Source organism: Pantherophis guttatus, chromosome 7 (assembly GCF_059756535.1).
Source record: "Pantherophis guttatus breed Tessera chromosome 7, ASM5975653v1, whole genome shotgun sequence".
In the NCBI taxonomy this organism is placed as follows: domain Eukaryota; kingdom Metazoa; phylum Chordata; class Lepidosauria; order Squamata; family Colubridae; genus Pantherophis; species Pantherophis guttatus.
Genome location: NC_142069.1, coordinates 60,017,623 through 60,045,407, shown reverse-complemented (window position 1 = coordinate 60,045,407; position 27,785 = coordinate 60,017,623). Strand labels below are relative to the sequence as shown.

Below are 27,785 nucleotides of genomic sequence, written 5' to 3'. Positions count from 1 at the left end.
CGGCTTGTCCTCCAATCGCTCTCCAGGCGTCTTTTCCGATGCTTCATCTCTCTCAGCTCCACGGAAAACCAAGGAGCTAGACGAGATCGGCATCGGGTCAGAGGCCGCAAAGGCACGACGCGGTCCAAGGCCCCAGTAGTCGCCCTGTCCCAGGTGACCACCAGGTCCTCAGTCGAGTCGTGAGCCAGAGTCTCAGGAAATGGCCCAAGCTCCATCAGGAACTTTTCGGGGTCCATCAGGCGCCTGGGACGGAACCATTTGGTTGGTTCTGTCTCCCTGCGGTGGGTGGAAGTGACTTGAAAGTCCATGTGAAGGAGAGAATGATCAGACCATGATAAGGGCTTGATGTCTATATCCCCTATTCTTAGATCATTCAGCCACTGATCAGAGACAAAAATCAAGTCCAGAGTGTGTTTCGCCAAGTGGGTGGGGCCTTGAACTACCTGGGTCAGGTCCATGGCCGTCATGGAAGCCATGAACTCCCGAGCCGTCTCCGACATCTCACCAGCGGATGGCAGGTTAAAATCCCCCATAACAATAAGTCTGGGGGTTTAACTATGTTAAACATGACTTTACAATATATGCTTTTGGGGGTCAGTGCTAAGTTGAAGTCACTCAGTTTTATTCAGTAGAGCAGAGATGGGCTACAAATAATAATCTAGGTTAATTAATTTCCTCATCAGTTTTACTCAAATGATTAATGCTGAATAATGGCAACCAAATATCATTTGAAGAAACATGATCTTTGAATAAGATTGGAATGATTTCACAAGTATTAAGCAGTGATTTAAAAGATGCTAAACCTTTGGTGTCTTTTTCTTTCCTTTTCTCCCTTTATACTATATCTTTCCCGCCCCTCTTCTTAGTTTTCCAGTACTTTTTTTTATTTTTCTTTGTATTTTATATTTTAAAAAGCCAATACAAATCATACAGTACATGAAAAAGATGCTAAACTCTTCACAGAAATATATAGAAATACAGACTAATTTATCTTAATTTTTATGAGTATGTCTTTTATTTAAACTATTGTAGACAGTAACTCAAAACCCACAACTTAAGTTGCCATACTGAAACAGGAGGGTCTTATACTATAAATCATATTAATCTATGTATTGTATTATTCACAGTATTATGTTGCTCTCAGAAGTGTTGACGTGGGAGTAGAAGTTATGTTGCAAATCTCAGGAAAGTACAAGGAACAGAAATAAGGAACTTGTTAAATGTACTGATGAGCTTAATGACCTATGTTCTATATCATTCCTGTAACGAACTTATATTAAGCAATATGTCACCAGATGTGTTCATGGAAAGTAACAGACAGTGTAAGATAGTTCCCATATATGGAAATAGAGTCAGAAGCGTAATGCCTCTGGTGTGGCTAGAATTGCAAAATGTATAAAAGGTACACCTTGGGCGTAGCCCAGGGTTCAGAATCTGTCATTCTAATGCTCTGAACCTTTGCACAAATAAAAACCTGTGTTCTCCAATCTTTGTGGTCTTGTCTCCTGAATTGGTAATGTGGGTTTTCCCACTATATTTCTGGTGGGCCAGCCAAGAGACAACGGGTCGAATTTATGACTCTCTGGAGGGTCACCCCTCTGCCGGGGACTCTGTTCAGTTAGGGGGAACTTCCCAGGTGCCATCGGACCATTCGTTCAGAGGGACTTCCCGGTGACGCAGGACTCCGGCAGTGGCAGTTGACACCTCCAAGAACCACCTGTGAAGGGAAGGAGACCAGGCCAGTCTGCAGCCGGCCGGTGAAGGAAAAGTCTTGCAGGCAAATATTGGGGAAGGCGAAAAGAGGTAATTATCCCTCCCCGTATACCAGGGATGGAGGAAAGGACTGATCACCCTCTCTTTGGGTAGAAGGGGGCTGGAATGTGGTGAGTGATTGAGAGTGAAAGGCTACTGCGGTTCCCAAAGGTGACTGTTGAATGTCCAGCACCCTGGGCCAGTAGGAAAGTGTCTGGCATTCGCAGTTCCCATTGGAGGCCATGCTCATCCGGCTCCCTGGGTCAAACGTGAGAGAGTGAAATGAATCCCTTCGTGTTGTCCCAAGAGGAAGGACTCCTTACCTTCCTCTGATTCCTTTTCCTCATCTGTCTTGTCTGATGCCCCGGGAGGAACATGAGAGAGGGAGGAAGTGTGCCCCTCACTCCATTAGAGTGTATGTTACAGCATTTTAAGATTGGTTTTATGACTCAAGACTACAGCGTTAAGTGGAGCAGGCATAAGTTATGGGTTTTCTGTGAGGGGGAATGGCCAACCTTTAATGTCGGCTGGCCAGACTGGGGAACGTTTGACCCCTCCATAGCTTTAAAGGTACATCAGATAGTGTTCCACCCCACATTAGGGCACCCAGACAAAGCCCCCTGCATTAATGTGTGGCTCAGCTTACTTCAAAGACCTCCGCTTTGGATCCAGAAATGCAAAGTTGAGCAATGTAGGCTCCTAGTCTCACGCACCTTGCCACCCCGAAAGGGAAAAGATTAGGATTGCAGTATCAAAGATAGTGAAGCCTGATCTACCCCAAGGCCACACTCCTGAAGCATATGCCGAGGAAAGCTTCCCTATGAAGGATCCCTTGTAGTGTCCAAATGGCCAATTACGGGCAATTCAGGACTATCAACATTTGGTGGTGCGGGCAGCCTGTGCAGCAGGAAAACCAGCTGTTAACCTGTCCAAGCCTTCCCTGGTGATGCAAGAAGCCACTGAGAGTCCGGAAGCTTTTTATACTCAGTTGCTGGAGGCATACCAAATGTATACTCCTATTGATCCAACAGTGCCTGAAAATGCTCGAATGCTTGCCATGACCTTTATATCACAAAGTGCCCCAGATATACATAAAAAGTTACAAAGACTGGAGGGAACCCTGGGAAAGCCTATGAGTGAACTGATGGAATTGGCTCGAAAAACCTTTGTAAATAGGGACAAGGTGGAGGAGAGGAAGCAGGACCAGAAAATGCGGAAGAAGGCTGAATTGCTGGTCGCTGCTATGATGGGGGTACCAAGAGGAAGGGGAAGTGGCAGAGGTAAAAGGTATGGAATGGGTTTAGGACGTAACCAGTGCGCCATATGTCAGAAAGAAGGGCACTGGAAGAGTGAGTGCCTGGAAAAGGATAAGGAGGAAGGGCAAGAAGGAAGAAGAGGCAGGTTTGTGAAGAACTACAGAGGTGGCCTAGGGAGGAACCAGGGAGGGAGGGGACGAAGAGAAGAATTTTCAAAAGCCCCCCTCATAGGCCTGGCAGAAGTGGAGGAATGGGACTGAGACCAACCGGGTTCAGCCTGCCTCCCGGAACCTGTGGTCAGTTTAAAATAGGAGGCAAACCTATCCCCTACCTTGTGGATACTGGGGCCACTTGTTCAGTCCTAACCCAGCCTCTGAGCCAAGCCTCCCCCTACTCCACCAATATCCAAGGAGAGATGGGGAAGAAAACAACAGTATGCCTGGACACAGTTACCCCAAGGATTCAAGAACTCCCCAACTCTTTTCGGGGCTGCACTGGGAAAAGATTTGACGGCCCTGGAAATCCCCTACCCAGATGTCGTGTTGCAATACATAGATGATTTGTTAGTCACAGGCCAGACGGAAAATGACTGTTGGTGAAACACCATGACCTGCTCCATCTCTTGCAAGAGCTGGGCTACAAGGCATCCAGGAAAAAGGCATAACTAGTCTTACAAAAAGTCAGATATCTGGGATATGACATTGAACCAGGTAAAAGAACTCTCGGCCATGAGAGAAAGGAGGCCATATGTCAGTTCCCGGCACCTAGGAATAGGAAAGACTTGAGGGGTTTTTTTGGGGGGGGCTGCAGGCTTCTGTTGCATCTGGACCCCCAATTTCAGTTTAATTGCAAAACCTCTCTATGAAGTTATAAGAGGAAGTGATAAGGAACCTCTGCGATGGGAAAAAGAGGAAGAGAAAAGTTTCACAACTTTAAAAGACGCTTTAATGCAAGCTCTCAGTTTAGGACTTCCTGACTTAGACAAGCCGCTTCAGCTGTTTGTCGACACTAAACAGAACATAGCAGTGGGGGTTCTCATTCAGAAATTGGGAACATGGCATCACCCTGTCGCTTATCTATCTAAACAGCTTGACAATGTAGCCAGAGGTTGGCCTGCCTGTCTTAAAGCTCTCATAGCATGTCACTGTTAACACAGGAAGCTAGTAAATTGACTTTTGGACAGGAATTAGAGATTTATACCCCCCACGCCCTCAAAGCTGTCTTAGAAACAAAAGGACATTTGTGGCTAACCAACCCTTGCATGCTTAAATACCAAGGTTTAATTACCCACAACCCCATGATCAAGTCAATACAATCTACTACATTGAATCCAGTCACATTGCTGCCTGAACCAGACTTACAAGCTACTCACGATTGTATTCAGACTATTGAGGAAACATATACCAGCCACCCAGATATGACTGAAGTTCTGCTTTCCAACCCCGACTTTACTTTATACACAGATGGCACCAGTTGTGTGCAGGATGGAATACGAAAGCTGGGTATGCTGTTGTAACTCTTGAAGATATATGGGAAGCTGAGCCCCTCCCCCCTGGTACAAGCGCTCAGCTGGCAGAATTGCATGTTTTGACTTGAGCTTTGGAATTTGCGAAAGGCAAATGTGTCAACATTTATATAGACTCTAAATATGCCTTCTTGACAGTGCAAGTGCATGGGGCAATATACAAGGAGCCTTATTATGGCTGGGGGAAGGGACATTAAGTACGGGCCTCAGATCCTACGCATGTTGGACAGCGTCTGCCACCCCCCAGGAAGTGGCTATTATGCACTGCAGAGGTCATCAAAAGACAGCTTCAGAGACACAACAAGGCAATAATAAGGCTGACCACGAGGCTCACTGAGCTGCGCTGAAGCCTTTAATTATACAGGCAAACTGTTTAATCAGGGGTGAAATCTAAATTTTTTTGCTACTGGTTCTGTGGGCGTGGCTTAATTAGTGGGCGTGGCTTGGTGATAAGGTGACTGGGTGGGTATGGCCAAGTCAATGTCAGTTCTTTGCCCTTTTTTAACCTACAAAATACAACACAACACAACTGGCTCACCCACAATGTAGGAGCAGCTGTGCTAGACCCAAAATGGCCCCTGCAACAAGCAGGAACCTCACACAGCCACAAAAAGTCCTCAAAAAAACAACTTTCACACTTTACACACACAAAATTCCACATACAGCTTTGTGAGATTTTGTGTGTTTGTGTAGTTAGAGTGAAACACTACAGAAACACACAAAATCTCAGAAAGCTGCACAAATATTATTTTATTTTATTTTTATTTTTATATAAAAGCAGCTAAATTTAAAACTTCCTAAACTTTAAATGGCTAGGTCTAAAAAAAGAACAACTAAAAAAAAAAACCAATTAACTATTTTTTTTAAAGCTCCCAAAGGGGAAAAAAACTTACCCAATAGAACAGGGGTCTCCAACCTTGGCAACTTTAAGACTTGTGGACTTCAACTCCCAGAATTCCTCAGGCAGCTTTGCTGGGAGTTGAAGTCCACAAGTTTAAAGTTGCAGATAGAGCTGCTCACCGATGAGCTTGATTGCAGGCAGGGAGATTCAGTTGCTTGCTGATGCAATGGATGGCAGGTATTACAGCGACCAGCAGCTAAGGTAAGCAAGCTGGAGGCTGGGGGGTGGGGGGAGAAAAAAAGAAACTTTTTTCTTTTAAATGGGTCTGACAATCCAAGCTGAGTTGCCTGATTAGCAGGCAACTCAGCTGGGATCGTCAGAGCTTGGATCGTCAGAGCCATTTAAAAGGAAAAAAAGGCTCTGATGATCGCGCGGCTCAGCTGGGCATGGGGGGTGGGGGCAGGGATTTTTGCTACCAGTTCTCTGAACTGCCGGCCGCCATCGCTACCTCCCTGCCCGAGCCAGTCCGAACCGGGAGCATTTCACCCCTTTGTTTAACTCTATGGGTCCCAGATGAACAAATTAGATCTAATTATTCTAAGGAGGAATTGCAACAAGCTAAGGAACTTGAGGCGATGTTGGAAGATGGATGGTGGATTCTTCCCGACCAGCGCATTTTGGTCCCAGGACCCATGGCATGGGATGCTGTGCGATAAGTCCATAAGCAATTATATTTGGGAAAGACTGCATTGGCCAAGGCCCTGCTACGAGAAGTATACATCAATAAAATACACAGCATTGCTGCCAATGTCTATATGAGATGTCAAATCTGTGCAGCCAACAATCCCAAACAAGGGCCCCAACCGCCTCAAGGACATCAACCCACAGGAAGTTATTCTTTTGATTCCCTGATGATTGATTTTACAGATATGCCAAGATCAGCTCCATATCGTGCAATGTTAGTTCCTATTTGCACATATACTGAATGGCCTGAGTGGACTAAGGACTAAGAAGGCCATAGAGGTTGCCAAGGTGCTGTGGAACGCTGTAATCGGACTATTATTTATTTATTTATTTATTTATTTATTTGATTTTTATACCGCCCTTCTCCAACAGGACTTAGGGCAGTGAACAGCCGAGATAAAACATAACATATAAAATTTAAAAAACAGTTTAAAAGACATTAAATAATTTCGGCCCTCAATTTAAAACAACCCAGTTAAAACCAATTTCAAATTAAAACTGAAAGGATGGGATCAAGCCAGCCCGGCTAGATGAAATAGATGTGTTTTCAGGGCCCGACGAAAAGTCCGGACGTCTGGTATCATGCGTATCTCTGGGGGTAGGTCGTTCCAGAGGCCACAGAGAAGGCTCTCCCCCTGGGGGTTGCCAGCCGACATTGTCTGGCCGACGGCACCCTGAGGAGGCCCTCTCTGTGCGAGTGAACTGGCCGGTGGGAGGCTATTGGCGGCAGAAGGCGGTCTCGTAGATACCCCGGCCCTGAGCCATGGAGCGCTTTAAAGGTGGTCACCAACACCTTGAAGCGCACCCGGAAGACCACAGGAAGCCAGTGCAGCTCGCTCAGGAGAGGTGTCACATGGGAGCGCCCCGTCACTCCCATAATCCCCCGCACAGCCGCATTCTGGACCAACTGGAGCCTCTGGGTGCACCCCAAGGGGAGCCCCATGTAGAGAGCATTGCAGTAGTTAAGTAGTTAAGTATTAACGAAAAACTGGCTAAAATATGCCAAGAAACTCATCTAAAGTGGCCCAATGCCTTAAGCATGGCTCTGGTGGCTGTACGGTGTGCCCCCCGGAAAGGTCTGTTTGTGTCACCTTTCAAATTGTTATACGGGAGGGTCCCAAATCTAATTAGGTCCAATATCCAAAGCACAGACTACATTGCAGACACAATAAAATTGAAACAATTACAAACACTTAACACGGTAGTCCAGAGATTGCAGCAATATATCTTGATCTATAAACCCCAGGTATTGGTGACCTCTACCCATAACATATCTCCCAGACAGGAGGTCTGGGTAAAGGATTAGAAGAGGGAAACATTAAGTCCAAAGTGGAAAGGACCGTATACTGTTGTTATGTTCTCCCCTTGCTGTTAAGGTAGCTGAAATCAAATCCTGGATCCATTGGTCCCAAGTTAAAGTGGCTGCCCCAACCCAGTGGAAAGTTGGAGGCAACTCGGTTCAATCACTGAAACTAACTCTTCAAAGGACAAGAGGGAACCTCTCCCTTTCTGGTGATACTCCGGGAGCTGTCCCTCTACGAACGGGAGAGGTGAAGAAAACCCCTGCAGGTGTTACTCTGGAGGCTAACATCTAATGCACAGGTGACGAAAGGAACTTATCCTGGAAATTGCGATCCCACAACCGAACAACTTTATTTTATTTATTTTATTAGATTTTTATACCACCCTTCTCCCACTGGACTCAGGGCAGTGAACAGCCATGAATAAAAACATCACATACAAAAATTTAATTTTTTTTAAAAAAAAGAGTTAAACAAATTTTGACCCAATAAATTTAAAACACCCCAACTAAAATCAATTAACAATTAAAAATATCTAGGGGTGGGTGGGTGGGTGGAGTTAAGCCAGCCCAGCTTGATGAAATAAAAAAGTTTTAAGGACACGGCGAAAAGCATGGAGATCTGGGATCCTATGTATTTCTGGGGGCAGGTCGTTCCAGAGGACAGATGCTGCCACAGAGAAGGCCCTCCCCCTGGGGGTTGCCAGCTGACATTGTCTGGCCAACGGCACCCTGAGGAGTTCCTCTCTGTGGGAGCGTACTGGCCGGTAGGAGGCTATCGGTGGCAGAAGGCGATAAGTACCCAGGCCCTAAGGCATGGAGCGCTTTAAAGGTGGTAACCAACACCTTGAAGTGCACCCAGAAGACCACTGGGAGCCAGTGCAGCTCGTGCAGGAGGGGTGTCACATGGGAGCACCCCATCGCTCCCATAATCCCCATAATCCCCTGCATGGCCACATTCAGAATCTGTGTAGCTATATGTATTGTAGGCCTTGTAAGAGAGGGCGGAGACTCAGGAGTAGGGGGGAATGAGGGAGTAACCCCTAGACTGGTGTCAAGCTGCACTCGATAGTCAGAATATGGAAAGAGTGCTTGCCCCTACTCCCACTGTAAATTACCCAGAGGTAATGCATGGGGAATATAGGAGCCCAGACACCCCTTCGAGTACACAAGGGGGGAGATCCATAACATGCAGAATGTGGTGGGCTCCAAGATACCTCTGTGTACTGAATGCTTTGTGGCCTTACCCTCGGGTAGGCATTTTGTTTATAGAAGTACCAAACTCCCCAACTGCTCTTCCAATAATCTCCCCCTTGTGAGCATGAAGGGACTTGATACTGGCATATAATTCTACTATAAGGTGTCACCTCCTACGTACTCCTTGGGTCCCTGTAAACCTCCGTCCTCGGAATTTGGCCAGGGAACCAGTGTATGATGAAGTTGGAAACATCCAATCCAAGAGGGCAGCCATTGACACTTCCTTGATTGAAAAGGTTAAAATAGGTCATTGGAAGGATGATGAATGGCCACCAGAAAGAATCATTGAGGTGTATGGACCAGCCACCTGGGCAGAGGATGGCACCTATGGGTATCGGATCCCCATCTACCTGTTAAACCGCTTGATTAGGCTACAGGCTGTTGTAGAATTAATTACTAATGAAACTGTGAAAGGCCTCACCAAATTAGCTGCTGAGAGCGTGAAGTCTCGAACATATATCATGCAAAACCGTTTAGCCTTAGATTACCTCCTAGCCAAGGAAGGAGGGGTAAATTTAATTTGTCTAATTCCTGTATTGAGATCGATGACAGTGGCAAGGTCATTAAGGAAATAACTGATAAAATGGTCAAAATAGCCCACATCCCGGTTCAAACTTGGAAAGGATTTAATTTCGCTGATGTCTTTTCAGGTTGGTTCCCTAAACTGCCGGGTCTGCAAGCTATCGTGGCATTGATTGGGTTAATAGCTGCTGGATGTGTAATTTTACCCTGCATTCTCCCCATTTTTGTTCATACAATTTCTAACAGTCTCTCTCTGCTCGTGGATAAAAAGGCAACAGCTCAGGCGATGGCTTGGTGGGAGTATGAGAAACTTAGCTCGATGGATGATGACTTCCCTGTTTATGAAACTCCACAGTAATCAGGGGATTTAGGTGGAGTTCCAAAGGGGGGAATGAGACAGGAGGGTCTTATAATATAAATCATATTAATCTATGTATTGTATTATTCACAGTATTATGTTGCTCTCAGAAGTGTTGACGTGGGAGTAGAAGTTATGTTGCAAATCTCAGGAAAATACAAGGAACAGAAGTAAGGAACTTGTTAAATGTACTGATGAGCTTAATGACCTATGTTCTATATCATTCCTGTAACAAACTTATATTAAGCAATATGTCACCAGATGTGTTCACGGAAAGTAATAGACGGTGTAAGATAGTACCCATATATGGAAATAGAGTCAGAAGCATAATGCCTCTGGTGTGGCTAGAATTGCAAAATGTATAAAAGGTACACCTTGGGCGTAGCCCAGGGTTCAGAATCTGTCATTCTAATGCTCTGAACATTTGCGCAAATAAAAACCTGTGTTCTCCAATCTTTGTGGTCTTGTCTCCTGAATTGTTAATGTGGGTTTTCTCACTACAATACAATAATAGAACAGAATAAACTGATTAAATAACAATTTAAAACAGCAACAGAGACTGAACTATTAACAGTTCCAGCAGAAATACAAAAATTAAAAGACAGAATTAAAAGAGTTTGCTTGACCAAAAAAAAAATTAAAAAAAAATCAAATGACATGCCAGGCCAGGGAGTTCTCTAAAGAATTGGATTACTACATTCATTAAGTGTGCCTCTCAGACCACTCATGCAATCTGTTTTTCATATCTGATATCTTACATAATATAATTAAATAGTTGAAATGGCTATCCTTCATTTTATTATACTTCTTTAAACTTATGAATAATATATATGCATACATGCGTTTATCCATGCATATTCTATAGCTAGGTTAACCATATACAAGCTTTCATACACCCACAAATTACAATTCCTTCCACCAGCATAGCTAACTATAATGGCTGAGAACTCTGAAAATTGAAGTTCAACCTATCTGGATGACTTCAGGCTCAGAAAGGATGGTCTACACAACCATCAGCAACCATCAAAGAGAAGATCAAATTGTACCTTTTGTTAATTATGTTTTAGGCCCAGCTAGGTCTTAAAAGAATAAACCCAAGCCTGATATTTCAAGAGGAGTTATAAACATAATTATAAACATAAACTAGCCAAATGCTTAGAAGTAAGATCTACTCAAAAGATTTCTTCTTAAAAATCTCTAGTGATGGGGCACCCACAATTCTGGAAGCAAGTCGTTCCACTGGTTAATTGTTCTGTCAGGAAATTTCTTCTAAATTCTAGGATGGTTCTCTCCTTGATTAGTTTTCATCTATTGCTTCTTGTCTTGCCTTCAAGTATGTGGTATTTAGTATGAAGTATTCAGGTATTGCTACTTATGGAGCAGATTTAAGAACTATCGCAACTGAAATTATATGAGCTTTAGAGTCTTTCCCTCAGTAGAATTTTGAGGACTGCCTTCAAATCAATGTTAATATTAATCTGGCCATATTCACCATCAACAGGACATCCCATTTTTTACTGACACTTTTATATAATGCCTGGTAACTGATAATGCTTTCTATTAATTATGAATGCAGATTAAAGGCAACAAGCTTATTCTCATTCCAAGAAACAGTGGCTTTTTAAAGTGTTTTTTAATCAGGGCAACCTAGTCTGCCCCAATATGGGATGGAACATACTGCTTCCACTTTCGCCTTTCACTCCAATCCAGGTACCTTCATGGGCAGTCGCTTTCACGACATATTTTTTGTGTTAAATGTATATTTACTGACAAAGAAATAAAGGGAGACTAGTTTAGTTTTATTTCAAGCTATTTAGCTCTTGTCAGCTAGCCATACCCTTCTGGGATTCAAACCTGGACAACTTACATATTAGGCTGAGGTATTAACGTCTAAGCCATGGGCTAGCCAGTAAATATAAATTTAACACATTGGCTTTCTTGTTGGTTTACAAAGGAAGGAGAATGATTCAATCTAAAATATTTTTTAAAAAAATAAAGGGAAATGTATCTAATATTAAAAATTAAAGCAGGTGAAAAGTGAAAGGCAATATATGAATGTTCAAAGCTCCAGAAAAAAAAAATAGGTCAAGCTTTTGAAAGTCCTTTGAAGTTGCTAAACTTGGCTGGATCCAAATAAAGCTCTTATATTTATTACAGGAATCTTCTGTGGTGTTCTATATCCATTTCAAATGAAATCTAGATCCAAGATAACCTTTGATTTGGTACAAAGTGAATTGCAAAACTGATCCCTGGTAGAGTTGAAAATATATGGATTTTTCAGAGTTCAGATTAAAGAGGAAAAGTAGGGTTAGCACTCGTTAAAAGAACATATTATATGTACAATATTATTTATCATAATCTGAAATAATAATGCTGTTAGTATTCTACATACATATACAGTATGGGCCAGTGATTTGAAAATCAATCTAAGCAACAAAAACAGAAGAGTCCAAATAACTACAAATTTAAGATAGGAGCTCAGAATCAAATACTTTTGTTAAATACTTTTGTATTTAACAAAAGTAATCCTAATGCCTAGTGTAGTTCTAAAGACTACAGGGTTATCCAAGGAAGCTATGCTTAGTCTAAGATTGTAATAAAGATGATCTGATTTAGTTATAAAATTCATTTATTTATTTATAAATTTTATTGGCTGCTCATCTTACCATAGAGTAACTCTGGGAGACTTACAGTCATAAAAATTTATTTATACATTAAAACATAAATAAATTAAAACCAAATATTAGAATCCAAGGACATGTGGGGAGGCCAGGGGCGGAGTGGGAGGGGAGGTGGGATCTGTTGTTACTCGATCAACTACCTCACTGTGCTGTGTCCCCAAGCCAACTAGCAAAGCTATGTCTTTAGGTCCTTACAAAAGGAAGGAGGATTGGGGCCAACCTTACATTGGAGAGCAAGATGTTCCAGAGGGCAGAAACAACAGCAGAGAAGGGCCTCCTCCTGGATTTACCAGCTGAAATAATTGACTGATGGGACTCACAGCATCAGTGGGGGATTAGGGCTCACTGGTGCCCTAAGCACGAGATGTTTTAGTTTAGTTTTATCATTATTATTTTTTTACAAATCTTCATTGGCTTTTTTTTCTTTCTTAACTTTGCAGTGCCCCCTTTGGGCCTGGTGCCCTAAGCATGTGCTTAGTCTGCTTAATGGTTAATACACCACTGCACAGCATGCCTCCTCTGCTGACATGAGTGGACAGGCCAATCCCAGTGGGGTGAGACAGTCCCTCAAATAACCTGGACCAATGCCATTAAGGACTTTAAAGGTGATCACCAATACCTTGAATTGCACTTGGAAGCAGATCAGTAACCAATGCAGCTCATGGAACAGTGATGTCATTCGGGCCATTCTTAGGGTCCCCAAAACTGCCCACATTGCCATACTCTGCACAAGCTGTAGCTTCTGAATGCTCTTCAAGGGTAGAGTGCATTTCCTGATCCAGGAAAGGCTGCAACTGGCACACAACATGAAGTTTTGCGAAGGTTCCTTTTCTCTCTTGTCTGAGAAAGATAATTTGATCCATTCTGTTCATTTATGCTTGATAACAATGGGAGAGGAGTGAACTATATCAGACTGAAAGGAACGTGTCTCCACATTCACATCCACCTTCTGTTCACGGGCTGTAATACTGCAGAAGAGCATTATAACACTTTTTTGCTCGAAGTCAATAGAGTCATTAAACTATACGTACCATTAATAACGTACCAAGAGCCTTGGTAGTACAGTGGCCTAAGGCACCTTGTTATTAAGCTGGTTATTAAGACCAGCTGCCTGCAATTACTGCAGGTTCGAATCTCGCCAAGGCTCAAGCCTTCCATCCTTTCTAAGGTAGGTAAATTGAGGACCCAGTTGTGGGGGAAATAAGCTGACTTTGTATAAATATACAAAAGGATGAAGGCTATTGCTGAGCACATTGTAAATCAAATTAAAAAAAAATAAATAACCGCCAAAGCCAAAGCCAAAAAAAAAAAAAAACCAAATTACCCATAACAATAAGAAAGCTTCAATCAAAAAAAAAAAATCTCTTTGATGAAAAAAACAAAACAAAACAAAAAAACAAAAAACAAAACTGGCTACGTAGCTAATTTTAAAAACCGCTACAAAACCTTATGCTACCAGATAACGACAGAATGCACCAATTACCACTGCAAACAGGAGGAAGAGCTGTTACACTCAAAATCCACCCGAGCCTTCTACAATTTTGTAAATGCCAAACTTAAAAGACTCGAAAACTATCCCACCACTAAAAGGGCCTAACAAGGAAGACTGTAATGATGAAGCCATTAAGGTCAACCTCTTCAACACATTCTTCAGCTCAGTCTTTGTCAACAGCAATGGCGTCTGCCCATCATTTCCTAATCGTACCACAACTAATTGCAACGATCTGCTACACATTGATTTTACAGAAGAAAACATTGAAAGGGCACCATGCAACCTAAAGCAATCTCTATCTATTAGCCCTGATGGATTATGTCTCTACTTCCTGAAAAAGTTTCCACTGCCATAGCCAAACCTCTAAGCATTATCTATGAGGTATCTTCCAAAACCACCTCCTTGCCTGACCTATGGTCATTAGCCACGGTCATTCCTATCTTCAAAAAGGGAGAGCTCAGCCTAGTTGAAAATTACCGACCAATCTCACTGTGTTGCATCACCTGTAAAGTCATGGAATCAATCATAAACCAATCCATCATCCTCCACTTAGAGACAAACAATCTGCTCTCTAACAAGCAGTTTGGTTTCAGGAAAAAATTGTCCTGTAATCTGCAATTCCTACACTGCAGAAACATTTGGACCACACAACTCAACCAGGGTAAAGCAATAGATGCAATTTACATAGACTTCTGCAAAGCCTTTGATTCAGTGGTACTACTGTCAAAACTAAGCTCTTACAGCATTTCCGAATCCCTGCACAAGTGGATAGCCACGTTCCTGTCAAACAGGCAACAAGTAGTCAAAATAGGGAATGCCCAATCAAACCCAGCACCAGTTAACACCGGTGTCCCCCAAGGCAGCGTTTTAGGACCCACACTCTTTCTGATTTACATAAATGACCTTTGCGATCGTATTATAAGCAACTGCATCCTCTTTGCTGATGACGTAAAATTATTTAACACCACTGACAATACTGCTGCTCTACAAAGTGAACTTGACTATGTGTCAGAATGGTCGAACAATTGGCAACTCTAAATGGCAACTAACAAATGCTCTGTCTTATACATTGGCAACAAAAATCAGAACACCAAATACAAGCTGGGTGGATATGACCTCATAGATGACCCTCACTCTGTAAAGGACCTAGGAGCACTCATCTCAAACGATCTAAGCCCCAGAACTCACTGTAACAGCATTGCCAAAAAGGCATTAAAAGTTGTTAACCTAATTTTGTGAAGCTTCTTCTCTGGTAACACTGTACTGCTAACTAGGGCATACAAAACCTTTGCCAGACCAATCCTCAAATACAAAATTTTGGGCCTGGACAACCTGGAACTATGCCACCTATGGTCTAACCTAAGCATAGTACACTAAATTGTCTGCTACAATGTCCTACCTGTCAATGACTACTCTAGCTACAACCTTAATAATATTCAGGCAAACAATAAATACAAACTCAAGGTAAACCGCTCCAAACTCGATTGCAGGAAATACGACTTCAGCAACAGAGTGGTCAATGCCTGGAATGCTCTACCTGACTCTGTTGTTACATCCTCAAACCCCCACAGCTTCAACCTTAAACTGTCTACCGTGGACCTCACCCCATTCCTAAGAGGTCCATAAAGGGGGCGTGCATAAGCGCATCAGTGTGCCTACCGTCCCTGTCCTACTGTCCCCATTTATTTGCACTCATTTCCTATGTTCATGTCCATGTTTATACTTATACCTGTTATCTTGTACATGTTTGACAAAATAAAAATAATAATAAAACATATTCTAGGTATGTGGAAAGAGATGGTTGTGAACCACAGAAATTCACAACTTCTCCTGGCATAGTCATAAAATGGTACCCAATTTATTGAAGCTTCTAAGAGAGAGATTAGATCTGCTCCTCTTTGGGTTTTTATCATACAATATTAGATTTCTCAGAATTCTAGGCAAATAGATTGAAATTTATATTCCAATCCATCATGACATGAATTGAAACTAACTTCAGCAAAATGATGACTCCCCACCAACTTTTAATGACATCTGTTGGACAGTTGTCCAATATATTCTTTCCTGTTTTCTTTTAAACTGCACAACACTGTTCACATTTCTTTGCCAAATGGCCATCTCTCTGAGAGTATGCTGCATTGCCATGTAATTAATTTTACACCAAATGGCTTACAAAAATAATCAGAGATACTTAATTTAAAAGAAATATATTTTTCAAAGAACTTTTAAACAGTGTCATCAGATAAATCTGTGGAATTCTTTCTTACCTCTGAGTTTTGGATTTGAATAAGGTACCCATAATATTGGGAAGCAAGATGGACAACTTTAAAGGTTCCAAAGATGGAGTTCAAAAGCTAGAATTGACTTAAGAACAGATGGCCATGCACAACCTACCCAAGGGGAGTTTCTCATGCTGGCTTGATACTCTTTATGATTCTCCTGAAATGGTACTGAACTGAGATAAAGCAGCCTCTTGCAACTCTGGTGATGTGATATGCATTCAAATGGACTAATTTCTCTAGTAATTGTAATAAATTGGACTTATTAATTCTGAGCTGGAAAGGGAGAAAAAAAGATTTCACAATCCTTATTCATGTGCTCATTCTTCAATTAAATTATGCCCTTCAAAAAACATCTCCATTACTTTAAAGGGTTTGAGAGAGGGAAAATGCAGTGTAAATGCAATGGCCACCCTAGACAATCTGTTTTTAAAAAGAGTTAGGATGGAGGGAAAAAAAACAAGTCACTTCAAGTTGCTAACTTCGTTATGGAAGATCTTTCTCCATGTAGCCATTTATCTCTAGACCATCTCTTTTTCTTTTTAGACCAATCTTTTTGCCAGAAATATTGCATTAGCCTAGCTTTTTTTTTTATTGAAAAAGTTTTTCAAATACAAATTTTTCCCCCTTTTCCCCCCCTCCTCCCTAACCTAAGGTGACCAGACGTCCCGCTTTTGGCGGGACAGTCCCGCTTTTAAGCAATTTGTCCCGCGTCCCGCGGCGTTTTAAAAAAGTCCCGATTTTTCATTCTGACTCCTGAGTCCCGGCTGCCTCCTGAATCCCCGCTGATGGCTAGAGGGAAAAAAAACTCTTTAAACTCTTGCCGCGGGGCTTCAAAGGGCCAACCTACAGCTGATCAGTGTTAAAAAAAATGAATAGACTCATGCCTGCAAAAATAGAAAAAACAGCCCCTGTTAACAGCTTCCGCTAGGTTAATTAGCTGCAAAAAGCTGCAAAAAGTTCCTGGAGCAGATTTTTTTCCCCCTAGCTATACTGAAAACAAAGGCGAAAGCGAAACTAAACCTGCAACGTGACAAAATGAGGCAGAGAGAGATTTCTTTCTTTTTCTTTTTCTTTTTCCTCACCAAAAAAGGTAGGTACAAAACTGCAAACAATGGGAAATTTTGGGCAAAAGAGGAGAGTTCAAGATTTTAAAACACAAAAGAAAAAAAGCTCTATTTAACTAGGGAATTGTAATAATTGAGATACTATTAATAATTGTATATTATGTTGAAAGCAGAAATGGTTAAGTTGTGGTTTGGAGGAATATATGGGGGAAATTATTTGGTTTATTATTATTGGTAAATATAATTAATTGATTTGTAAGAAATTGGATTGCATGGAAATAATTGGAATATTCATGTTCATATTGATTAATATACAAAAAAAGATAGTTATATAACTAATTGATTTATATTAAAATGTTGAATTTGTATTAAACAACTGTATTACATAATTACATAATTAACCAATGTGAGGATGGATATAAAAATAGATGACAATGGGAAGGGGTATAATATAGAATAGAAGGGAAAAATTGAATTTGATTAAGATTAGAGATGAGGATGAAGGGTAATATTGTTTTTTTAAAAAAAATAGATGAGGAATAAATATGGCAAAAAGGAAATATAGAAATTGTAAATTTAATTGAAATGACTAAACACTGTTTAAATTTGTGAACCAGCCAAATATTCTGTTCAAAGAAAATACATTGTATGTTTGTATGTGTGTTTCTAATTATTGCCATTTATTCATATTTGTTCTCTTTTATTCTTTAAAGTTTAACAATTCATTCTTAATCTTAATATCTTTATATTTGCTTGGGGTTGGCTTTCTTCCCTTTCATCTTTTTTATTGTACAGCAATCTTTCTCCTCAAACCTACCACCACTCTCTTTTCTTTCCTTCTTACTTTCTCTTCCCCCCACCCTCTTTTTCTCCTCCCTACTTCCTCTTGCTTTCTCCTTCTCCTCCTCTCTTCCTCCCTCTCTTACCCTCACTCCTACTCTAATTTCCATTCCTTCATCCCTCTCTATTGCTGTATCCTTTAATGCATATGGACTACTCAGAGGGCTGAAAAAGTTATTTTTGACTGGTCCTCACACTTTTGACCAGTCCTTGAACTTATGACTGTCCTCACATTTTACATTTTTGCCCTATCTTGTCATCATGGTGAAGAGAAGCAGTTGTGAAATGAGTGACATGGTTGTTAAGAATGCTGCATGGGCATAAATATGAGGATGGTCATAAGTGTGAGGACCAGTCAAAAGTGCGAGGACCTGTCAGAAATGACTTTTTTCAGCCCTCTGGTTAGTCCTTTTGTGCATATGGACTACTCAGAGGGCTGAAAAAGTTATTTTTGACTGGTCCTCACACTTTTGACCAGTCCTTGAACTTACGACTGTCCTCACATTTTACATTTTTGCCCTATCTTGTCACCATGATGAAGAGAAGCAGTTGTGAAATGAGTGACATGGTTGTTAAGAATACTGCACGGGCATAAATATGAGGATGGTCATAAGTGTGAGGACCAGTCAAAAGTGCGAGGACCTGTCAGAAATGACTTTTTTCAGCCCTCTGGTTAGTCCTTTTGTGCATATGGACTACTCAGAGGGCTGAAAAAGTTATTTTTGACTGGTCCTCACACTTTTGACCAGTCCTCGAACTTACGACTGTCCTCACATTTTACATTTTTGCCCTATCTTGTCACCATGGTGAAGAGAAGCAGTTGTGAAATGAGTGACATGGTTGTTAAGAATACTGCACGGGCATAAATGTGAGGATGGTCATAAGTGTGAGGACCAGTCAAAAGTGTGAGGACCTGTCAGAAATGACTTTTCAGCCCTCTGAGTAGTCCCTATACACATAGCCATGGCCACCCGGTCACATGACCAGCTAGCCACGCCCACCCAGTCACATGGCCTCCAAGCCACGCCCACACAATAAGTCACGCCCACAATGGTGTCCTTCTTACCAATGTTAAAATCTGTTCACCTTACCCTATACACATAGCCATGGCCACCCGGTCACATGACCAGCTAGCCACGCCCACCCAGTCACATGACCAGCTAGCCACGTCCACCCAGTCACATGACCAGATATCCACGCCCACAAAACAAGCCACGTCCACAATGTCCCTCTTTACCAATGTTAAAATCTGGTCACCTTACCCTAACCCCCCTCACCCCCCCTTCCCCTTTGACTTCTTCTTAATAAAACCCAAATTCATAACAGATTATATCATGCTTTACTATCCACTTACTCCATCTCCATATACTGACCCTTTCTTTCTAATAAAATTATCATACCCCCCTTATACTATACCATAATATGCATTTCAAAGTGAGGTTCTATTATAACAATGTCTAATAACTCCTGATTTAACATAATATTATTATATCTCCCAATTTAACAATTTCTGCTCGTGATCTGCCCTTTTACTACCCCCCATACGATATAACATTTCAAAGCATACTTCCACTCTAAGGCTATTCAATAAATCCTAATTTAACACTTGTTCAGTTCAACTACCCATTTCCTTCCCCCACTTCATTACATATATTCACATCTAAACATAATATCCCTTTTCTTTAAACTAAACAATCCATAACCTAACCTATCTCCACCCACTTTCCTACAAAATTACCATAATTATTCTTAATATCTTTATTCTTTTGCCCACTCCCCTAGAAAAATATTCCCTTATGTAAATAAAATGCTAAAAGAAAAAAACTTTAAACTTGTAATCCATATAGCATCTTCTGTAATATCTTTCAACTGGATGATAAACTCCATCACCCGTGTTAGGGTAACATCGCATCCTTGTTCCAGCAGTATTTTCAGTATCTTCAATTACCATCTGCCCCCATCAGTAACAAGTATCTTCATATTGGAAGAAAGAAAAAAAACAAAACCCGACAACCACCCGAGTGACTTTATAATTATATTCCATATAATGTTTATGGAGGTGTCTTTTATCCAGATTATTAGTTCCAACCATCATAATAGGGTAACAACCAGATCTTCTGCGTGCCACGATCCAGTAGATCTTTTGCCATATAACTCGGCATACAAGTAATATATTTATCCGGAAATCCAAAAAAAAACAAACAAGATATTTCCAACCATTCAATTTAAGGCCTTTTTCACATCCCAAAATAATTCAGCACTGCAGAGATCTGCCCTATCCTCAGGATAAAATAAACCAATACTTTGCCAATTATCATTTCATATGTTCAGTCCTCTCATAAGTAACTGGCATTGCACTGTTGTTTAGTTTAAAAGTTTTTATATTTGTGAGACCTACTTCTTCTTTTCTTGACTTTTTGTGGGTTGGATCTCCATCCTAAATTCCTTTCTGTAGGTTGTGTATCAACTATTTGGTTTTGCTGATGTATAACTTGATCCTGTTGGGTTTGCTTTTGTGGCTGAGATCTTTCTGGTTCTGTAAATTGTATATCAACTGAATGACTTCCATGCTGGTTTGTGGCTTGACAAATCATTGCATTAAGGTCCGGAACCGCCTCTCTTATATTAAAAAATCCAGCTGAGACCTCTGAAAGAGACTCCAAGAGCGGCTCATCTGTGGAGACCTCTTTAACTTGTTGTTTCTTCATTGTCTCCATCTCCTTCTGCTTTTCTTGAATTTCTGTCTCTTGTTGATTTTGCTTTTTAAGTATCTTATGATAAAATTCTTCCGCTTTTTCAACAGTATTTAACTGATATCTTACTCCTTGATATCTCAGTATTATACCCACTGGGACATCCCACCTGAATAAAATATTTTGTCTTCTTAACTCAGACACCAAGAGTCCAAATTTCTTTCTATCTCTTACCATTTTAGGCGGCAATTCCTTATATATCCAAATTTTTCTCCCATTCAGTTGTAAAGTAGAATTAAAAGATTTTTGTACAATATCATTTCTTATCTCTTTATCTGTAAAATAAATCACCACATCTCTAGGCAGTTGCCTTTGCTTTGCAATCCAGGAATTCACTCTATAAGCCTTATTAATTTTACTAAATACCTCCTCAGGATGAACCTTTAAGACCCCAGCCAAAACTTGAGCAGATGTTTTTCTTAAATCATCACTGTTATTTTCCTGTAAGCCTCTGATTCTGATCGCAAATTCTGTAATCCTGTATTGCAGCATTACAACCTCTCTTTCAATTCCTTGCTTTATATCTTCTGCATTATAAGTCTCGTGACCAGCTTCCTCTTTAGACTTTAGTTCTGAGCTATTATCTCGAATATTTATTAAGTCCTTTTCAATTCTTAATATTTTATTGTCCAAATTATCAATTTTCTCCATTTTAGACTCTAGCAATTTAATATTTGTATCCAACTTTATAACAATTTCTGAAAAACCATTAGTCACTGTTACAATCTTTTGTTGCAAGTTGTCATACTTTTGTTGTATCATTTCTTTAATTTCCTGCCTTAAATTTTCAAATTTCTGGTTCACAGTCTCATAATATTTTGCCATTTCCTCCTGAATAAATTCTTTTAAATTAGAACCATTCTGCAGAGTCTGTAGGCTCAGAGCTTGTTCAAACAGTTGTAAATGGGGGAGCGCCCCCCCTTCTTGTCTATCAGATTTAATTAGTGACGCCATCCTTCCAACAAACTCTTCTTTTTTACCCCCCAAACAAGATCAAGTACAAATCTCCAAGAAGAGAGGAACTTAAAATAACTATTTTTCTTTCAAATTGTAGCCAGCACTATATATTCCGCTACTTTGTATCTGTTATGGAAGGACTCTTACTTTCAGCTTTCTTCTACTTCCCAAGCCTCAACGGCCATTTTAAAGCTTTTTTTTTTTCTTCTCTTTCACTTTAAAATGCTTGTAAGTTCATTAGGGATACTTGCGATTTAGGGTCCCAAATCCAAGTCTCATCTTTTTTAAATAAGTCCATCTGTTAGATTCGTTAGTTAATCCGGTTCCAGCGCCTAGCTCTGCAAAAAAAAAAGCAGAGTGCACCCGATGCCCGGAGCAGCGGCGAGGGACAATAGGGAGCTCAAACCCAAGAGTTAAAAAAAGACTCGTCCCCAAGAGTTAAAAAAAGACTCTGGGGACTTCGCAGATGGCTCTACCCACCCCCGCCCGCTCAGACTCACATTTCCATCAGGAAATGGAGTTTTTCGAGCCGCCTTTCAGATGTAAAGGCGGCTCTTTTACAGGCAACGGGGCGGCGGTCACGGAGGACCGTCTGGCGGCGCCAGAAGCCAGACAGGAAGTCCCGCATTAGCCTAGCTTTTTGATCAATGATACATTTTGAAAATGCTACACTCTAGCTTTTACTATTCACTTACTGTTCATATTTTTCTATACATGAGATACAGATCATTCCATTATTTATGCAACATTTAAAGGAGGAGAGGAATCAGATTCATTCCATATGTACACAATGCCTATGCTTTCTAGTAAAAGACAGTAGCCTCTCTTACATTGTGAAGTATGGGTTATCTCTAATGTACAATAATGTTCTTTTTGTACTGTTCTTCCTAGAATACATGAAGGATGTTCAAATGAACACTTGTCAAGCATGATTGAAAGCATTATTCTTATCTTCTAGATTGCAATGTAAAGATATACATTTAAAAACAATATTTCATTTTCAGACTTAGTTTCACTTCTCCACTCCACTGAGTTTTGTGTGTGTGTTTGTGTGTGTGTGTGTGTTCATTGAAATGTACAGTATTGAAGGGTCCTCTCTTCCTGTTGACTATATTTTAGAGTTAACAATTTGTTTTAAAATTTCAATATACAGATTATGCTCCTCTAGACTTATATCTGCCGAAGGCTGTTGGATATATAATGTCTTTCCATTTTATAAGTACTTTTTAAAATATATAATCTTCTAAGATTTATTTTGTTTTCAATGGAGATTTTTTCAAAATTGTTCAGTTTATAATTTTGATAGTTTCCATCCAAAAGACAACAAGAGTTAAAGTGAAGGTTGCATCTAATTTTCCTATTGCTTTATGATTTCTAATAATTTCTAATTGCTTTTATTAATCTGACAACATAGCCTTTCTACCCAATTTTTTCAGATCATAGTATTCACTTTTAATTTACTAAAGCAAAAGCAATGCAATTATATCAGTCAGTTAGAAGAAATTTTAATGAGTAATAAATTATAAACCTGAAATGGGTTTTCATTCATTTTTCCGATTCTTTTCTATGATGGATCTAGACTTGTCAAATTCTAGACAAAAACCTCCCCTTAAAGAAAGCTGTCATTAATACGAACATAACTCCCCTTCTCTATTTGACATTGATAGTCCCAAGATTAGGTTTCCTCATGTATGCCATTTACTAACAAAAACAAGAACATTAATTGCATTTGTACAATTCTATATTATAACATGCTATTTTTAATACATATTCTCTTAACATTTAGTCTTATGGTTAAGAAGCAAGTTTATTTTTCATTCTTCTGGAAATCATCTGTTATTCCGTGCTTCTTACAGTTAAAGAATGGGGGAGCATTGCAGCCAGTCTTTCTGAGACCATGGTAAATGGAGGATTAGGAGGAAATAAGAGCTAAAAGTTATATGGAAGCTAAATTAAACTGCAAGGTTATAACCTGTGATTCACATCGATTAGATCTTCTGAAAGAAATTTGATACAAGGGCAAATTGTATAAGGCAAGTGTCATTGGACTGTACTATTTCAAATTTTAGATGAATAATCACATGAATGAAGCATCTCTTTTTCCTGAAATTCTCATTGCTCTTTTAAGAAATCATGCTTATCAGAGGATTTTAATCTAGATAAATTTCAGTATATACTGATGTTATGTTCTTCCCAAGAAAAGTATTTTTATTTTCTTTCCCGATTATGGAATTCAAAGATAATTTTTTGCTTTGGAATCCTCCAATTCTGTTTAGAATAAGTAATGTTCAAAGAATGTTACATACCTGTAATATGTATGTGATACTCCTCCTTTAAAATAGTTTTAAAATAAGGCAGTCTGAACTGAAAATGTGCAGTTGGCAAGCCTGGAAGATTCACATCAACATCACCCATAAAATGTGGAAATTCCCAGTCCTGCCAAAAAAGAGAAAAGAAAAGAAAATCTTTCACCTTCTAACATTTTTATTTAAAATATATTTCCTTTCACCTTCAGATACACTCTACAGAGTTGATTTATAAATTATATTTCTATGCCACCAAGATAAATAGACAGATTAACACCAGACAATCAAACATAAAACAATACCCTAATCAAGGAACCACACCTCCACCAAAACAGGCAGGGAAAGCTACTGTATATAAATAGGGAGCAAACAACATACTCATTAGCAATGGTGATGTTACTTAATCTCTATAATATATTATACTATAATATAAGTATACACTAATACTATAATTGTGGCAGTGGTGGGATTCAATTGGTTCACACCCCTTTGGCCGAACCAGTTGTTAAATTGCTGGCTGGCCCCGCCCCACCCAATCACTACTTATTGGCCTTGCATGCCTTGGCTGGTGCCTTAGAGCAGGAGTCCTCAAACTATGGCCTGCAGGCCAGATATGGTCTGCCCAAGCCATTAGTCCAGCCCATGAGGGAACACGAGGCTGCCCTGCCCACCTCACCCTGCCCACCCGCTGACTCCCACCCTTCGGCTGAGCGCAGGACTTACCTTAGCAAGCCCTGTGGGCTTGAACTGAAAGGTAAGGCCATCAGAGTGCTTCTGGGGATGGGGGAGGGCAAAAACAGGCCACATGGAGATCCTGGGAGGTTTTTGCATACCCCATTTTTAGCTGACAGAATGCTTCTGGGGTGGATAAGAGCAAAAACAGGCCACACAAAGGTCCTGGGAGGCCTTTGCACCCCTCATTTTTGGCTGGCAGAGTGCTTCTGGGGTAGGGGAGGGAAAAAACGGGCCACACAGAGGTCCCGGGAGGCCTTCATGCCCCTCATATTTGGCTGGCAGAGTGCCTCTGGGGTGGGGAAGGGAAAAAACTGGCTAGGAGGCCTCTGAGGGGCCTGTTTTTGCCCTCCCCCACTCCAAGAAGCACTTTGCCAGCCAAAAAAGGGGCATGCCTTTCGCCGAGGAAAAAGCCTGAAGATCTGCCAGGAACTTCAGCTCTACCGAGGGGGTGGGAGCCAAAGGGTCCCAATGGGAGAGGTTGTGCAATGGTGGCAAATCTTTGAGCTCTTTCCTCAGCTGGTAGCTTCCTCAGCCGGTAGCTCTCCTGCCCTACATGGCCCAATGGCGTCAGCTGCTCTGAATGACCTTCCTTCCTTCCTTCCTTCCTTCCTTCCTTCCTTCCTTCCTTCCTTCCTTCCTTCCTTCCCTTCCCTTCCCTTCCCTTCCCTTCCCTTCCCTTCCCTTCCCTCTGACAGCTACACAGTGGGAAGGCTGTGCAAGTGATGGAATGCTGGAAGCCAAGTGCGGTTCAGTCTCTGGGAAAGGCATCTTCCCTTCCCTTCCCTCTGACAGCTACACAGTGGGAAGGCTGTGCAAGTGATGGAATGCTGGAAGCCAAGTGCGGTTCAGTCTCTGGGTCCAAGGGCAGCCACAAGGGGACTCATACTTTGGATGGCTGTAGTGTGACTCTGCCTCTGCTTCTTAGTCCGGGCTTCCTCAGTCCTGGATTTTGGGGGGTGAGGATCAACCAGCACGCTCCAAGCAGGCAAGCAGCTGGCCCAAAAGAGGCTCCTGCAAGCTGGAGGGCACCTGTTGGTGAAGCGGGGCTGAGACACAAGCGAGATAGGGAGCGTGCACTGCAACAGCCACCCCTGCCACCTTCTTCCCCTCCTGCCACCACCACTTGGCTGCCTGCCCTTCTCCCACTTGGCACTCGGCAGTTACAGGTTGCTGGCCGGTGAGGCTGCCTGCCCCCCTGAAGGAGGATGGCCATCTCTGCCCTGGAGAGGGAGGCAGGAAGGGCTGGCTGGCCAGTGGATCACAGTACCAGACACATGAAGTCCTTGCCTGAGCCTGTTGCACACATTTGGCATATGCAGAGGAAGCTCCAGGGTGACCAGTGATATTCCAAAAGTGGCTTGAGACTGCTGCAATGCAAATAGAATAGAATGGAATGGAAATAGGAGAGAATGGAATGGGAATCGGGATGGGATGAAATGTGATGGAATAGCAATAGCAATAGGATGGAATGGGAATGGGAATGGGAATGGAAATGGGAATGGAATGGAATGGAATTCAGCAAGATTTCTCTTCCCCACCCCCATTTGCTCTTCTAGCACACTTTTCTTTCCTGATAAGAAGTTCTAGCACACTTTTCTTTCCAGGGAGAGGAAGAGGGAGAGAGAGAGATGTTGATTGTAAGCTCCTTGGGGCTGAGAAGATTTGCTGCAAAACTGAGTTTCCTGAAGTGGACCACTAGACTCCTAAACAACTTTAAAAAACCATCTAGTAAAATGAAAAGTCAACCAAAAGAGCAACATTCAAACAAAAGCAAATAAAATACCCCCAGGAGCAAAACAAATTAAAGTTTAATTTGTGTGTATTATTTAATGGACTGCTAAATTGGCAAAAATGGACTGCTAAATTGGCCATGCCCACCCGGTCACCTAGCCACACCCACCCAGTCACATGCCCACCAACCACACCCACCTAGCCATGCCCACAGAAACTATTATTAAATTATTTGAATCCCACCACTGAATTGTGGGCATCAAATGCTTCAAAAAGCCCACAAATGGGAGAAATCTACATGTAGGCAAATCTTCACTAAAAAGGGAACAAATCCCACATGCAATAGTACTGATTATTTTACCTATTCGGGTAATGAAATGTCTGCAACGAAACAACCATGCTCCAAGAGCACTGTTCTGCCCCAGCTACGGACCACAAAGAACGCAGCACACACTAAGTCTGTACAAACCTTAGTTTACTAATTAAGGATTATTAATGAGCTTTCTTAGTAGTTGTTCAAACACAAGTACAGTTTAAATCAGTCTTTTCTGAACAAGGGATACATTCCTGTTAAGGAATGTAACTTCATTAACAGCCAACAGGAGTCCAAGGAATAATAGCTCAATTCTGAGGCACAGTCTTTCAGATAACCGTAAGCTTACTGTGGTTGGCAGAATGCCCAGAAGCAATTTGCAGGAAAAATGACAAGAGAGAAGCAAGAGCTGATCAGATGTTTCTGGCGTCAATACGCGAAGGAATATGAATGAAGTTGTTTTCTGCAAATTGCCTCAGTCATCGTCATTCCTTAAATAGGTTAGGGGAGTGGCCAATTAGCCCCAAGCCGTACTCTTGAGGAGACCTCCTCCCGAGGAGCCATTCCTGCCTTTTGGCAGCTCTGCGTGCCCGTGCATTGAGAAGAGGCTCCTCCTCTTCTTCCTCTTCACTTATGGGAGCTTCTGGAGGTTCTGAATGTTTCTTTTATTTCTTTTATATAGGCCCAATAATCAGGATGCAAGTCATGAGAACATAAACAGTATTTCTTTGTTTCTATTGCAGGAGATCATCAGGCAAGTCAAAGGGCCTTGGTAAGAGCCTTGGTAGTACAGGAGTTTAAGGCACCCTGTTATTAAGCTGGTTATTAAGACCAGCTGCCTGCAATTACTGCAGGGTTCGAATCTCGCCAAGGCTCAAGGTTGACTCAGCCTTCCATCCTTTCTAATGTAGGTGAAATGAGGACCTAGTTTGTGGGGGCAATAAGCTGACTTTGTATAAATATACAAAAGGATGAAGGCTATTGCTGAGTACATTGTAAGCCGCCCTGAGTCTTCGGAGAAGGGCGGCATATAAATCAAATTAAAAAAAAAAAAAAAAAGGAACTGTTCAGGACAT

At 41.3% G+C, this 27,785-nt stretch overlaps 1 protein-coding gene and 1 long non-coding RNA gene across 4 annotated transcripts in view; one reads left to right on the top strand and one right to left on the bottom strand.

Annotated features, from left to right (window-relative positions):
• Positions 1-27,785, bottom strand: part of TMEM117 (transmembrane protein 117) — a 627,686-nt gene that overhangs the window by 3,815 nt on the left and 596,086 nt on the right. For all 3 annotated transcript variants that reach the window (XM_060689057.2, XM_060693247.2, XM_060689060.2), the window contains one exon: positions 23,931-24,060. In XM_060689057.2, the coding sequence (XP_060545040.1) occupies positions 23,931-24,060 (130 nt within the window). The remainder of the gene's footprint in view (positions 1-23,930; positions 24,061-27,785) is intronic.
• LOC117656293 (uncharacterized) lies at positions 1,558-10,178 on the top strand. Its single transcript, XR_004588923.2, has 3 exons — positions 1,558-1,803; positions 7,495-7,720; positions 9,649-10,178. It is a non-coding gene; the product is annotated as an uncharacterized LOC117656293 (long non-coding RNA).